Raw genomic sequence first — 13477 nt, 5'->3', positions numbered from 1 at the left:
ACAAGGGAATAATGGGCACTTCAGGCTTCCCATCTGTTTATAAATAGTTCGTCCATTTCACACTGCACAGTATTGTACTCCTGCAAATACTGGCCTGCATGCAGGAATTATTCTGGTGCATAAAATGTGAATTGGCCCTTAAATAGTTCCAGCTGCTAAGCAAGACTTTCATAACTTATTTTGTCCCACATATGTTCATGCTGGAAATAATGATGAGAAAGGAAAGAGTTTTCTCTTCATATTTTACAGCCAAGTAGTTTCTTGCTTAATGTGCCCAGAAAATCTTGAAAGCCCACAGGCTGTGCTAAATATCTCTGTCCTGTAATGAACTTTGTGTTTGTGTCCATTCCACCTCTATCATCTTCTGCTCTGTGAAAAATTAGCTGAAATTTCTTTTCCGGATTATCCACCTGTGCTGGATAGTGACTCCAGAACTAAATAATTTTCAAGGTGAAAGTGTTTGTTTGGTGGCTGTTAATCCCATCTGAAATGACCACAGAGTCTTTATACCAGATATAAAACAATTCTTGGTGTAGGAGACCACTATTTTCCATCTGAACAGGCAGGTTAGTATTGAAAAAAGTGTTCACAAATGTTTTTGGAATGACTATAAAAATATCCAGCATTAGATACAGTCAAAAAACTAATCCATCTCCCACTATTCTCCTTATTCTTTTAAAAAGTATTTTTATGGGCTGGGTCCATACATAGAAGAGGTCCCACCCCCTTCCAAGAGAAGTGCAGGCTTTTCAAAGACTGCTTGTAGAGTCCTTTCCACTCCAGAGCTGAAAGCCGCAAGTCAGCTGCTCTGCACAAAATTGCGCAAAGCAATCTTGGTTTTTTCTTTCTGTACAAAATAATTTTAGCTTCCCCATGAGAGTTTGATTGACCGAGGAGCTACAGATGGTTTTTAGAGCCCTTTTGGATGATATACGGGGAACTGCTTGACAATTGTTGGCTTCCTATTCAGTTTGGTTACAAAGGTAAAATCAATGGACCTGTTTCCTAATGTTAAATAAATAGTTCCTGGCAAGGCACTTGCTGCTACAGTTTCAAGGGACATCTATGGAAGGAAAATAGCTGGATCCTGATCTCTAGTATCATTTTGTTTTAAAGAGGCTCAGTAATGGTTTCTGTTAAAGAAACACTATTTCTAACATGCATCTACTGAATTTGATCATCAAGAATCATTCTGCTTGATTTAGGCTTGATTTGAAACCCATCATCTTGTCTCCTACAGTGGTCAATCAGATGCTTCTGGGAAGCCCTCAAGCAGAGCATGAGGGCAGAAGCCATCCATTACTGTTCTCTTTCCCCACCCTCTCAGCAACTGGCATTGAGTGGTAGACAACACAGTTCACTTTAGTTCATAGATCCTTGGTGGATCCTTAGCGAATAGTACCTTAATATATCTGTCCTCCTGCAGTTTTTCTAATCTGTTTTAAAGCCATCTAACCCAGTGACCATCAACCCATCTTGCAGCAGTGAATCCTATTTTTAAAACATATCTCCTCAGTGCTTTTATTCTGTTGGATTGACATAAATGTTTCAATAGTAGCATAGCCATTCTTATTGCCAGGATGCTTCAAAAGAAGAGTGGAGAGAAAAGCCCTGAGGAGCAAGAAGAAAACCAGGAGTGTTGGGTTCTAATGCTGAGCTTTGTAGTTCATGTGTCCAGTCTGCTCATTACTGCAACAGCTGGGCATGTAAAGCTGAGCTGAGAGTCCATATGTAGCAGGAGGAGGAAAGATTCCTCTGATGCTGGTTGTTGTGCGGTTGTTCTAGAGCTCATCTTGCAGATAGGTCTGAAGTGAGGGGATAGAGACTTGTTTCTTCAGGGAAGAGTGAAAATACACCAAACAGGTATCTGAGTCTGCATTGTTCTTTCTCTGCTGAGCTTGTCTGAACCATCTGGGGAGCTGCTGGTTCATGTAATGCTTTAGTGCTATCTGTTCCCTCCAGTGCATAGGAAGATGCAAACCGCAAGGCCCATTAGAGCAAGGGCACCCATCATGATGCCTAGTACTAGCGGGGTGTGTGAACGTCCTTCATGTTGTCCTGTAAGGCAAGAAGAAAAGATGAGAAAGCCTTTCTACGTCTTGAGGTGGGGGTGCTATCATTGCTCGAGTGCAGGGGTGCCCAAACCCCGGCCCTGGGGCCGTTTGTAGTCCTCAAGGCCTCTCAATGCAGCCCTCAGGGAGCCCCCAGTCTCTAATGAGCCTCTGGCCCTCTGGAGCTTCGTTGGAGCCCACACTGGCCCGGCACAACTGCTCTCAGTGTGATGGCGACTGTTTGACCTCTCACATTAGCTGTGGGATGAGGGCTCCCTCCACTGCTTGTTGTTTCATGTCTGATTCAGTAGCAACAGCAAAGGAAAGGCCAGGTTTGCTTTGTTCAAGGCCTTTTATAGGCCTTGAGCTATTGCAAGACCTTCATTCATTCATATAAGTTCATCCTTCATATATTCATTTATGTAAACTTATGTAAATTTATTCAAATTTTAAATGTAAGTTAATTCTTCCCCCACCCCGGCCCCCGACACAGTGTCAGAGAGACAGTGTGGCCCTCCTACCAAAAACTTTGGACACCTCTGCTCAAGTGGGTTGAGACCTCTGGATCTAAGACTTAAGACCCAATCCTATCCAACTTTACAGCACCGATGCTGCTCCCAGGTAAGGCAGCAAACATACCCTGACCTTAAAGAGGCCCCCCTGACTGCCCCTCCACTGCAGGATGCAGCACATGCCCCATTGGCACAGCTGCACCAGTACTAGAAAGTTGGATATGATTGGGCCCTTACAATGCTTCTCAAGCTAGTTCAGCAAATAACATTGCAGATTTAAGTCTTGTGTGGAAAGAAACCCTGCAGACGATGAGCTGGGTGTCAAGTTATTTGTCTGAAGGGTGTTTTAGGTTTGTTTGTTTTTTTCATCTGTCATGTAAGAGCTGTTCCACATACCAGTCACAGGTTCGTTCACATTGGTGTGTGCTTTCACAAAGTTGATGCATGTCTCCTGAAGGAAGAACTGTATGGGGGTTTTAGTCTCATTGTATTTGTTCAGCTCTCTGGTGAAGTAGTTGGCCAAAGGAGTGTCCTGCAGAGGTACCCAGCTACTGTTGGCAGCATGAAATCTCAGAAAATCAGTCCCATTGAGCAAAACCTCATAGAAGCTGGTGGCGGTGTCAGTTGCAAGCAGGCACCCTTGGGTACATTGTACCTGAAATGGATCTGCAACAAAAATTGAAATGTTAAACAACCTCATACACACCAGCATCCTTTTATGCCAGTGGTTCCCAACTTTTAAGAACCCGCAGAACACTGAAGCAAAAATTGGAATAATCATGGACCACATATAACCCCCCACACCCTGCACACAAAAAATACAATTAAATTTGAAATATTTAGAGGAGATTTATTATTTTTAGAAAAGATTTTTGAGTTCCTTTTTTTGTTGCTGGCTGTGGGTGGTCTGTTCTCCACCCTCTCTGGTGGTCTGAGTGAGCACTTCCCCACGGACTACTAGGGAGGGCAGTTAACGGACCATCCACAGCCGTATCCAACACTTCAGTGCCAGGTAGTTCATTCTCTGTCCACTCTGATGGTCCATGGCAGAGCGCTCCCTCAGCATTCTACTGGACGTGATAGAAGGCAATTTTTCTGAGATCTCATGGACCACAGGTTGGGAATCTATACATTCTCTCAGGGCACCTCAGCAAAATGAGCACTTTGTCCTTTCCTTAGATGGTCATTTCACATATTACATAGTGCCAAACCAATTATACTGGCATGTGTGCCTCACCTCACTCACACAACCGCCCCAGGTAAGGTGGGTGGACAATTCTCAGGGCGTTCACCCTATGGTAGGGGCCTCGCTCCTTTCAACAGCCAGTCCTTCAACTTAGGGGAAGCTGAAGGTCTGCAGGCTAACTTCCCATCCCTGCAAACTCTTGAGGCCCCCAAGCAATTTAATGGTTTTTTTAAAACACAATTAGAAATCAAATTTGAATGACTGGGGCAGGAGGTCTGGTCTATAGGGTTGAGCCTCCATTTGCTGAAGATTACATCCAAAGGTCGCCAGTTCGAGGCTGGCACCGTGTGACCTTGAAGCAGCTGACAAGGTGAGCTGAGTTAATTCCATCTGCTCTGAGCATGGGAGGATGGAGGCCAGAATGTGTGACCAGATCAAGAAAGAAACATCTGAATGTTGTGGTTTCTTGAAAGATAGAACCTTTCAAATTGTAAAAATCCCTTTCGGGATTTAAATTGCCTGCCTATGTAAACTGCCTTGAATAAAGCCCGAGGAGAAATCTGAGGACCAAGAAAGGCGGTATAGAAATACCTGTATTATTATTATTATTACACACGAATACAGGTATATACCTGTTTTACTTTCATTACAGGTTATGTAGTGATGACCGCTGTTCCATACTTAAGTGGAGATGCATGTGCTTTGCAGAAAGGTTCAGTCTTTTCAGTCTCTGGTTAAAATGGTCCCTGATAGCAGAGCAGGCCTCTGCTGTCAGAGTCCTATTGGATGACAGAGGCAAATACTGGGCCTAGATTGTCTGACAGTTGCATAAGCAGCTGCCTGCGTTCATATTACAGGGATGAATACTGGCCTGGTTTGCACTTGCTAGCATCAGTGTGGAAGGCAGAGGGAAGGAACCATATTCCTGGCCCTTGCATGTGTGGTTTCACCATGCACCTATTGCTAGAGAAGAATTACAAGGAAATAGTTCCCATTGTGGTATTGGTTGTCATGAATCAGCTCCTTGTTCTCAACAGATATCTAATTGTGCCTGATTCTGCTATTTCCAACATAATTACAATCCTGTCTGCAGTTATATTTGGGATGAGGCATCCCAATAGTCTCAGATGCTAACCAAACTACTTGTAGCCTATTTTCTTCCCCTGCAAATCCCTGGATATGTTATTTGACTAATAGTCATGCTGTTTCCTAACCTTGGCTGTTCAGCTATACAAGGGGTATCAAACTGATTTCATACAGTGGGCCAGATAGCATTTGTGGTGCCTGCTGAGGGTCAAAAGTGATGTCATTAAGCAGATGACGGCCAGAAATAAACACTTTGTTTTCACATAGGAGCTTATTAGTCGCAAATGACAGAAGAGAAAATATGCAAATCTTGATCATATTTTCAAGACATGGGAGAGCCCAGTTATCATGTGGGCCACGCTTGCAGCTGTACCACTTCTGCTGAGGTGCCACTTCACAGCTCAGCAGCTGAAAGGTGCTGCTGAGGCATCACTTTGCAAAGAAATGGTGCAGCTGAAAGGGTAGTTCTGGGAGATCCCAATTATCATGTGAGCTGGATAAAGAGTTTCTATGGACCATATCCAGCCCCTAGGCCTTGTGTTTGACACTCCTGAGCTATACTATTGCCCTAAGCAATGAGATAGCTGGGATGACCAGTCTTGAACCCAGCACTCTTCCACTGCCTGCCTTTCCACAGTACTCACATGGAGCCTTCCTCTCTCCAATGTACAAGCTGACCACAGTCTGGAACATCTTCAGGTATTTCTGCAGGTTGTCCTCCCTCTGCTCCCAGATGTGTGGATGCTCTAGTGGAAGCAACTGGCTCACATTGAGCTGTTCGTTGTGCCCTTTCAGGGTATGTGTGAGCTTTCCATCCAGAGTGGCATTACCTTCCCATTCCACAAAACTCTCATTTGAAAAGTAGGATAGGTGGAACATGGTGAAGCTGTGGGAGTCTGAGAGATAAAGCAGGACAGGAGGAGATTAGACTGGAGCAGAAAGGTAATGCTTTAGGCATGTACTGTACTCCACAGTCAGCACTAAAAGGTTTATGGTGCTTGATGCAACTCTTGCTATGCCTCACCTGCAAGCAGAAATGATAGAAGGATCTTCTTTCACGCTATCTAATCCTAGTCCCTCCCTTTGTTCCTGGGAAACCATAAACAGAGTTGCTGAAGGAAATACCAGAAATACAGGAAGGAAGGCAGCCTGAATGGCACCAGCTCTTCCTGCAGCCCCTTTCCCAGATCTGCTCTGTTGTTGCTTTTGTTCAAATGCAGGAAAGCAGCTAAGCTGGAGGTGAACCTGCCACTTCCGCTGTTATAGACAGAGTATGTAACCTCCAATAGGGACAAGTCTGTATGCAGACCTCTTTCCTGCATTTTAAAAAACAGTGCTCTATAACAGTAGGTAAAGCAGTAGCTTTAGCAAGCAGATTTCAGAGGGAGTGCCACTTCCTAGCCTTCTCCTTGCCATTTTTTTAAACAGCGACTAGCATAGGGCATCTTTTTGCATTTCTGCTTTCAGGTGCAAAAATGTCTAAGGCCAGCACTGTGTGATCAAACCTATAAGAGCTTTATTGAAAATGCTAGGAATGGTTGCAAGCTGGTAGATGCCTTGCCCCGCCACAACCATACACAAACATATTAAGAACTGTGACAAAAGAGAGTTGCTACATCCTGGTCTAAAACTGATCGCTGTCCAAGATGAGCGTGAGGATTCTTGTACAGCAGGGCTTTCTTGTACAGATTCTGGCCTGTGGGCCTGATCTGGTGCCCTACCAAATCCCTCCCATGCGTGAATGGCACTTACCATTCCACAGGGCAGTGTCTCGTTCATGCCGCAGAGTGCCCCCCAATCTTTGTGATCATTTCACACTTCTGGGGTCTTTTGCCCCAGTTGGCTTTGCATCTGGTTTTCTGGGTGGCCAGCGCAAAGGTTGGGGTGATTTGCAGTGCTGAATAGAGGCCCCCATGTGGAATGGTAAGTGCCATTCTTGCTGGGGACCAGTTTACCAATGCTCAGCGGTTTCCACTTTGGAGACTGCTGGTATATAGCTAATGATCACCCAGACCACAGTACAGGCCCTCAGTATGAAGAATTTTTTGTGCCACTGAGCACTGGATCTTGGCTAGTCTCCTGCATACCAGACTGCAGTTGCCTCATCATGGTATGTCGTGGCAAGGACAAGAACTTGATTCCTGATGCTTGATGGGAGCTGTTGTAACATGAAGCCCCAGCTGCCACCATGGAACAGTTCATATATAGTATACACTTTTTAAAGAAATGATAGCCCCACCATGGATGGTGTGTCAAAGTTGGAAATAAATAGGTGACTTGGGGAAAAGGGTCTGGGAGGCAAATGGGTTGCAACTTTAAGGAAGGAACATAGGAAGGTATGGAGGTTGCGGTATCTTTTTTGGTGAGATACAGATTGGTGAGTGGGAGCTGGTGACTGGGAGGTGTGGGAGCTCCAGGTTTAGGAATGTATTCTGTAAATGTAGTTTTGGCATCTTTGGTGAGACAGTCCTGTTGTTTCTATCTTCCCTCTTTTATGTCACAGAACCCTACTCGTTATATTAGACTAAGGAGGAGACGAGTAGATGGCAATCCTACTATAGCTTAGATGGTGGTGCTGTAGAATACATTCTTCACCTAGAATTCCTTAAAAAGCAAGAGTTGCATTCAAGGACATGGCAATCCTCATAAAACAGCCTGGGTCATGAGCAGCCAGGACACAGTCATGTGCAAAAGGGATGACTCTGAGGGTTGTTGCTCAAGGCGCACTGAAGCTGCCTAGTGAGCTTGTAGACATGCCTTGTTTTCTTTATTTCAGAAACCAGCACTCCAGAAACCTCAATGAATGGGCTGTATAGAAAGAAAATCATGACTTTGTCTCATTGAAATTAAGGGGATGAGTTAGTCATGAGACCTTAACTTGTCTTGCTTATTTTAATTGTGCTTAGTCATGACTGATTTTCTCTGGATACAACCTGATGTCTTTTAAATGCAGTATGACAGTCCTGGAGATTCTTTCTTTCTTTCTTTCTTTCTTTCTTTCTTTCTTTCTTTCTTTCTTTCTAAATGTATCAGGCAAGTCGGTCCTTGGGTCAATAGACCTTGGTTCCTGATTCCCAATTTGCTGCTCCATGTCTCATACCACAGCTCTTATTTTATTTCAAAGATCTATATTCCACTCTTCTCTTAAAATCTAAGCTGTCCAAAGTAGCTCACAACTAATAAAATGCAATTTTAAAAAGAGAGAGAGATACAAAACATATAAAAATACAATGCATATAAAAAAGAACATAATTTTAAAAAGGGAAACTGCAGGGGTAGGACCACTAAAGGGAAAAGGTTAACTTAAGCATAAAGGTCTTCAGTCCCCTTCTCAATCATTTAGCAACTTTGATCTAACACAAGCTAAACTCTCCCAACACCTATTGTTCTATTTTAAAAATTGTACTACAATTTTATGGATAGTCATATAGATCAAATGTGTACAGACCCCTAAGCAATAGACACATACACTCACACTCATAAAATAAGTGCCCTCAATAAGTACAATATGAAATGAGTACCCTCAGAAACACCCACTGAACCCACAGCACTCCTTAAATAGAAGGCACCTATAGACCAGGAGCCACAGCTTTGTGGAAGAGCACCTGCCCTACATGCAGAAGGTCTCAGGTTCAACCCCTGGCATCTCCAGGTAGAGCTGGGAAAGATGACTGTGTGAAGCTCTGAAAAGTGCCACTGCCACTTGGCATATAGACAATACAAATGTAGATAAGCCTGTGGTCTAGATAACAATTGCTCTCTATTTTCCTTAGGACTTTAGAGCAGATATTTTAAGCTAGCAGCCTCAAAGAGTCATGCATTTTCACTTACCTATGCCATGTGTCCAATAGAGAATCCAAGGTAGGAGGAGAACTTGCAGCAGCAACATTTCCACTGGGCAGGACTTCAGTACTGAAGATGCTGTGGGGTCCTACAAGTTGTGGAAGGAAAAGGAAGCTTTTTAGACTTCAAATCACCGTGCTGTGTTTTGGGGGAATATAAGCACCACCAGAAATCCAGACTTCTGCCCTGCCTGCTCAGCCACGGTTGGCTGGGAGGAGTAGGGTGGAGCATGTTATTTCATCTTCCCTCATATTTCCTAAACTGCAGCAGAGGAACTGACTCCTTTTCCTTGCCAAGCCTCGCCTCTCTTGTCCCACAGCTCTGTAGCTGCCGTAACTTACTGCATATCTGGGAATAGATTTTAAAAGACCAAACATCTTCTTGTTTATTATCTCCAAATTTATTATCTGAAATGGGGGGAGGAGAAAAATAATACAAGAACAAAATGGGGTTTATGGAGTATATCCACCAGAAGTACCATTTACACAGAGGAAAAAGGCAAAACTTTTCTGCAGATAATAGCGCCTCTGACATCGCTCTCTGGGTTGTGGTGTCCTTTATGCAATGAACCAAACACACTGAATCAGCAGGTGTGCAAAGCATTTGGTGGCATACTCCTGTCTTCCTTAAAGGAAGAGACATTTCAGGAGCTGTGTTCTGTTTCCTTTGAGTAAGAGAGCACTGGAAACTGTGACACAGTGTTTAATATTTGCTTTATTTGCAAATAAATGCATTCAAGCAGAGTGAACGTGGGGGCAAACCATTGGTCCTCCAAGACTAAAGATTAGTTATCCCACTTCATGTCATCCAAGAGATCCTGCACATCCCAATCCTACACTTCAGTCAATTCACAGTCATTTCTTTCTCATTCTTGCTCTCACACATAACCCCACACACATACACACACATCATTTTTTCTAAGCTCTTTGTTAAATAAATCTTGGTTAACTTTTCAAAGCAGATGCATCATATGCACACAGGAAGTTTACAGTTACTATTGTCCTTAAGGCTGCTTTGGTGACTACACTGATTGCCCATTCATTTCCAGGTCCAATTCAAAGTGTTGTATTGACCTTTTAAGCCCTTCACGGTTAGTGTCCAGGTTATCTGAGCAACCACCTTCTCCCATACATTCCAACCCACCCTCTTAGGTCATCTGTGGGGCCTCTCCTACAAGTGCCAACTCTGTTCCAAGTTAGAGGAACAGTGGCATGAAGGCAATCCATCTCTGCAGTGGGGCCATGATTATGGAATTGCCTGCCCGGGGAATTAGAAACTTCCCCCTTCCTCATGGCTTTTCAGCAAAGAGTCCTTTCGCTGGCTTTTCAGTGAAGGCATTTCAGCGAAGATACAAAACATTTCTGTTTTGCCTGCCATTTGGCTGGTCCTGTCTGCTCCTGTGCCAAGATCTCACGAGTTCCTTGGCTGCATTCATTCGGAGATTAGTCTCTGAGAGTGGGACCCAGCATCTTGGGGATGATGATCACATTCACTTTCACTCATAACTCTCAGCTCATGGCAGCAATCATGCCTACAATTCCAGTCTTTTTATATCTCTGAACAAACAAAGTTATACTGTAGTTGGAATCATGGCAATCAATTGAATGAGCATAGGCACCTAGCAACTGGCATCCACTTTCAGACTGTGTCATTCTGAAAAGCAGTTTAATCTGGAGTGGTACTCATATATTGCTGGCATTACCTAAAGCCATGGGGAACTAGGCAAAAGGAAACTGCCTTGAGAAAACCTCTCTTTTTGGAGAGAGCCCCCAAAGTCCTGGGGGTTCCCTTTAAAGCCAGACAGTAGCAAAGGCTGGTGGTCTGGAAAGATGAGGAAAACTAGCTCCCTCCTGAGGCCAGACAGGTAAAACAGTTAATAAAGGAAGTTTATTAAAAGGGTTTAATATCACACTAATGATGGAAAGAGAATAAATAGGAAAGAGCCAGGATGAAGCCACAGCATGGGCACGAAGGTAGAAGCAGGTTTGGGCAGCATCTTGATACAGAAGTTAAAAGGCAAGTTGTAAATAAAACAAAATACTAAAATGACTTTCTGGGTAGGCCTGAGAAGGGGGGGTTGGATATGGTGTGGGTCAGCACCACCAATCCTTCCCCCTGCCCAGGCCTGATCTGGCCAGCCACCCCTGCCCCATTCCACCCTGTCTCTGCTCTCCTCGCATCCCTGCACTGAACTTACCTGGTCTGGTGTGTGTCCCACAAAAGTTTTATGGCGCTTTTGTGACAGCATGCACCAGCATGTTTCAATGTGTACAGACACATTGTTTCCTTATGAGGAAAGGCTACGGCGTTTGGGCCTCTTCAGCCTAGAAAAGAGACGCCTGAGGGGGGACATGATTGAGACATACAAAATTATGCAGGGGATGGACAGAGTGGATAGGGAGATGCTCTTTACGCTCTCACATAACACCAGAACCAGGGGACATCCACTAAAATTGAGTGTTGGGCGGGTAAGGACAGACAAAAGAAAATATTTCTTTACTCAGCGTGTGGTCGGTCTGTGGAACTCCTTGCCACAGGATGTGGTGCTGGCATCTAGCCTAGACGCCTTTAAAAGGGAATTGGACAAGTTTCTGGAGGAAAAATTCATTACGGGGTACAAGCCATGATGTGTATGCGCAACCTCCTGATTTTAGAAATGGGTTATGTCAGAATGCCAGATGCAGGGGAGGGCACCAGGATGAGGTCTCTTGTTATCTGGTGTGCTCCCTAGGGCATTTGGTGGGCCGCTGTGAGATACAGGAAGCTGGACTAGATGGGCCTATGGCCTGATCCAGTGGGGCTGTTCTTATGTTTTTATGTTAATGTGTTCAGCGCAGCAATAAAATTGGATTGGGCTGACAGTATCAGATGCTCCACATGTCAGACAAGAGCAAATGCATGAAGGGGATTTTATAACCAGCAGGGTCATGCACCCCCTTTGTGCATGTATTAACTAGGTTTTATGTGTGGCATTGGACATGGAAGTGGGCAACCTGATCTCTGTGTACAATAGTCTACTCACGAAGAGACTATGTGTGCATTCTCCATAAGGAATGGAAAATATGCACAATGACTAATTGTTTTGCATATTATTCATTCAACCCACACACACCCCAACATAAATACAATCTTTTTTCCAAACTGATTCAGGAACTTTTTGGATATATTATTTAGCAAGTCATGAAATGAAATTCCTGTGCTTTGAGGCATTCCAGATCAACAAGGCTTTGCTAGGTATGACCAAGATTTCTTAGTTGGCCACTGCCTGCGGCAGTGCAGTTTCACAAACCACATCTTCACACAGTGGGGTCAGGACCCTTTCGGGTCATCCACATCACCCCATGAATGATCTTTCGTTTTCTTAATAGAATGCAACACCTGGGACTATTAAACTAGCAATTTCCTAACAAAAGAATAAGCAGCCAACCACCCTAACTTATAGATATAAGGGGAGGTAGACTGGTAAGAGTCTTTGGTCTGAGGGATGCTTAAATGCTATTTCTTTCTTTATTATCCACAAATCAATTTATATTAAGCACTATTTTTAAAATATAAATTAACACATAAACGTAGACCAGTTAAATAACTAATCAATGCAGAAAAATAAACCCGCATTTGAACCCAGCACCAAGTAACTTTGAATTACTTAAGAATGTTGAATATCCTTTACTATCTGGACATCAACAGTCAATCTCCATGAAGAAAAGTTATTTTCTCTCTGATTTCCACCTCCCTGTTTCTTCTTTGTGATGTCCTACACTCATGTCATGCTCTCTACAATCTTCCTCCATTTCTCACACTACAGCTTGCACCAGATGACTTCCACATACATCCTTTAATTTTCCCCTGACATTCCAAGGGGATATATTAAAACATACCTTTATTAAAGAAATATCTTAAAGATTAGTAAAACTGGCTGCATTCAGGAATGTTTTAAAGCAATAATGCTGCTGATTGCCAGATGGATTAAATGGTCACCTGACCTTCCACAGGTAAAGTTGTTGCAGAAGCTATGCTTGAGGTATTTTGCAATCCAAGCTTAGTCTTCAGTTTTTAGTCTACAAAGTGAAATATTTGCTGTTCTATAGGATAACTCAGTTAAAAGACACAAACTGGGACAAAGATAATCACAACCCACTTCTTGTGCAAAGGACTTCTGATGTCTCAACTACTGATTCTGCTAATGTATTCCAAGGATTCCAAAACAGTTTTTTAAGGCACTGTATGGTTGTCAGAATGAGAATACGGTAGATATTATGTGTATATGTTTGTGTGTGACCTGTGAAATTCAGCAAGCAAGAGAGGTAGGGAAGACAGATCCTGGAATGTTGAAATTACTAGAATACCTTGATTTGCTAAACTCAATTGAGTGCTCTGTTTCCTCTGTGTGTGACCATTTCCAAGCAGCAGGGAAGCCCCTCCCTGCAAAAAGAGCTGAGATTGCAGCCTTGTGTGGGAGATGTGCTATTGGAATTTAAGAGGAGTATTGCACCAAAGCAACATAATTAATATGGCTCAAACAATTTTTCAAAGAAAACACAAAGGCTAGCAAAATTCAGAAATACTTCCAGCTCACAAAATTCAGAAATGCTTTGAACTTTTAAACTCCATGCTCGTATTGCTGAAACTGGTAAGAGTTCCATGGAGCTCTGAATGCAATAGACATACCAGAGCTTACACCTCTTAATAATAAAAATAAGTTTTTATCTTTTTAAAAAGGCTGTTCCCTAGGGAAGGGGAGGACATAATCTAGGCAATCGCAAAACACATGGTGAACACAAGCGTTATGACACAACACA

At 43.3% G+C, this 13477-nt stretch overlaps 1 protein-coding gene across 1 annotated transcript; it reads right to left on the bottom strand.

The window, feature by feature from the left end:
• Nucleotides 1-546: 546 nt before the first annotated feature.
• Nucleotides 547-8877, bottom strand: LOC136644657 (endothelial protein C receptor-like). Its single transcript, XM_066620693.1, has 4 exons — nt 8667-8877; nt 5480-5731; nt 2960-3229; nt 547-2058 (listed from the first exon to the last, which is right to left on the bottom strand). The coding sequence occupies exons 1-4, from the start codon at nt 8722-8724 to the stop codon at nt 1946-1948; spliced, it is 693 nt and encodes a 230-aa protein (XP_066476790.1). The 5' UTR covers nt 8725-8877; the 3' UTR covers nt 547-1945.
• Between the last annotated feature and the right edge of the window lie 4600 nt (nt 8878-13477).

Source organism: Tiliqua scincoides, chromosome 3, assembly GCF_035046505.1.
Source record: "Tiliqua scincoides isolate rTilSci1 chromosome 3, rTilSci1.hap2, whole genome shotgun sequence".
Lineage (NCBI taxonomy): Eukaryota > Metazoa > Chordata > Lepidosauria > Squamata > Scincidae > Tiliqua > Tiliqua scincoides.
Note: the sequence above shows the minus strand (reverse complement) of the source record. Positions and strands in the feature narration are given on the sequence as shown.

Excerpts from the sequence above, each read along its gene's own strand:
- LOC136644657 (XM_066620693.1), bottom strand. The coding sequence starts at position 8,724 with ATGTTGCTGCTGCAAGTTCTCCTCCTACCTTGGATTCTCTATTGGACA. Across the intron at positions 3,230-5,479 it reads TGGAGAGAGGAAGGCTCCAT|ATCCATTTCAGGTACAATGT; the intron begins GTGAGTACTGTG and ends TTTTTGTTGCAG. Across the intron at positions 2,059-2,959 it reads TGTGAACGAACCTGTGACTG|GACAACATGAAGGACGTTCA; the intron begins GTATGTGGAACA and ends CTTGCCTTACAG.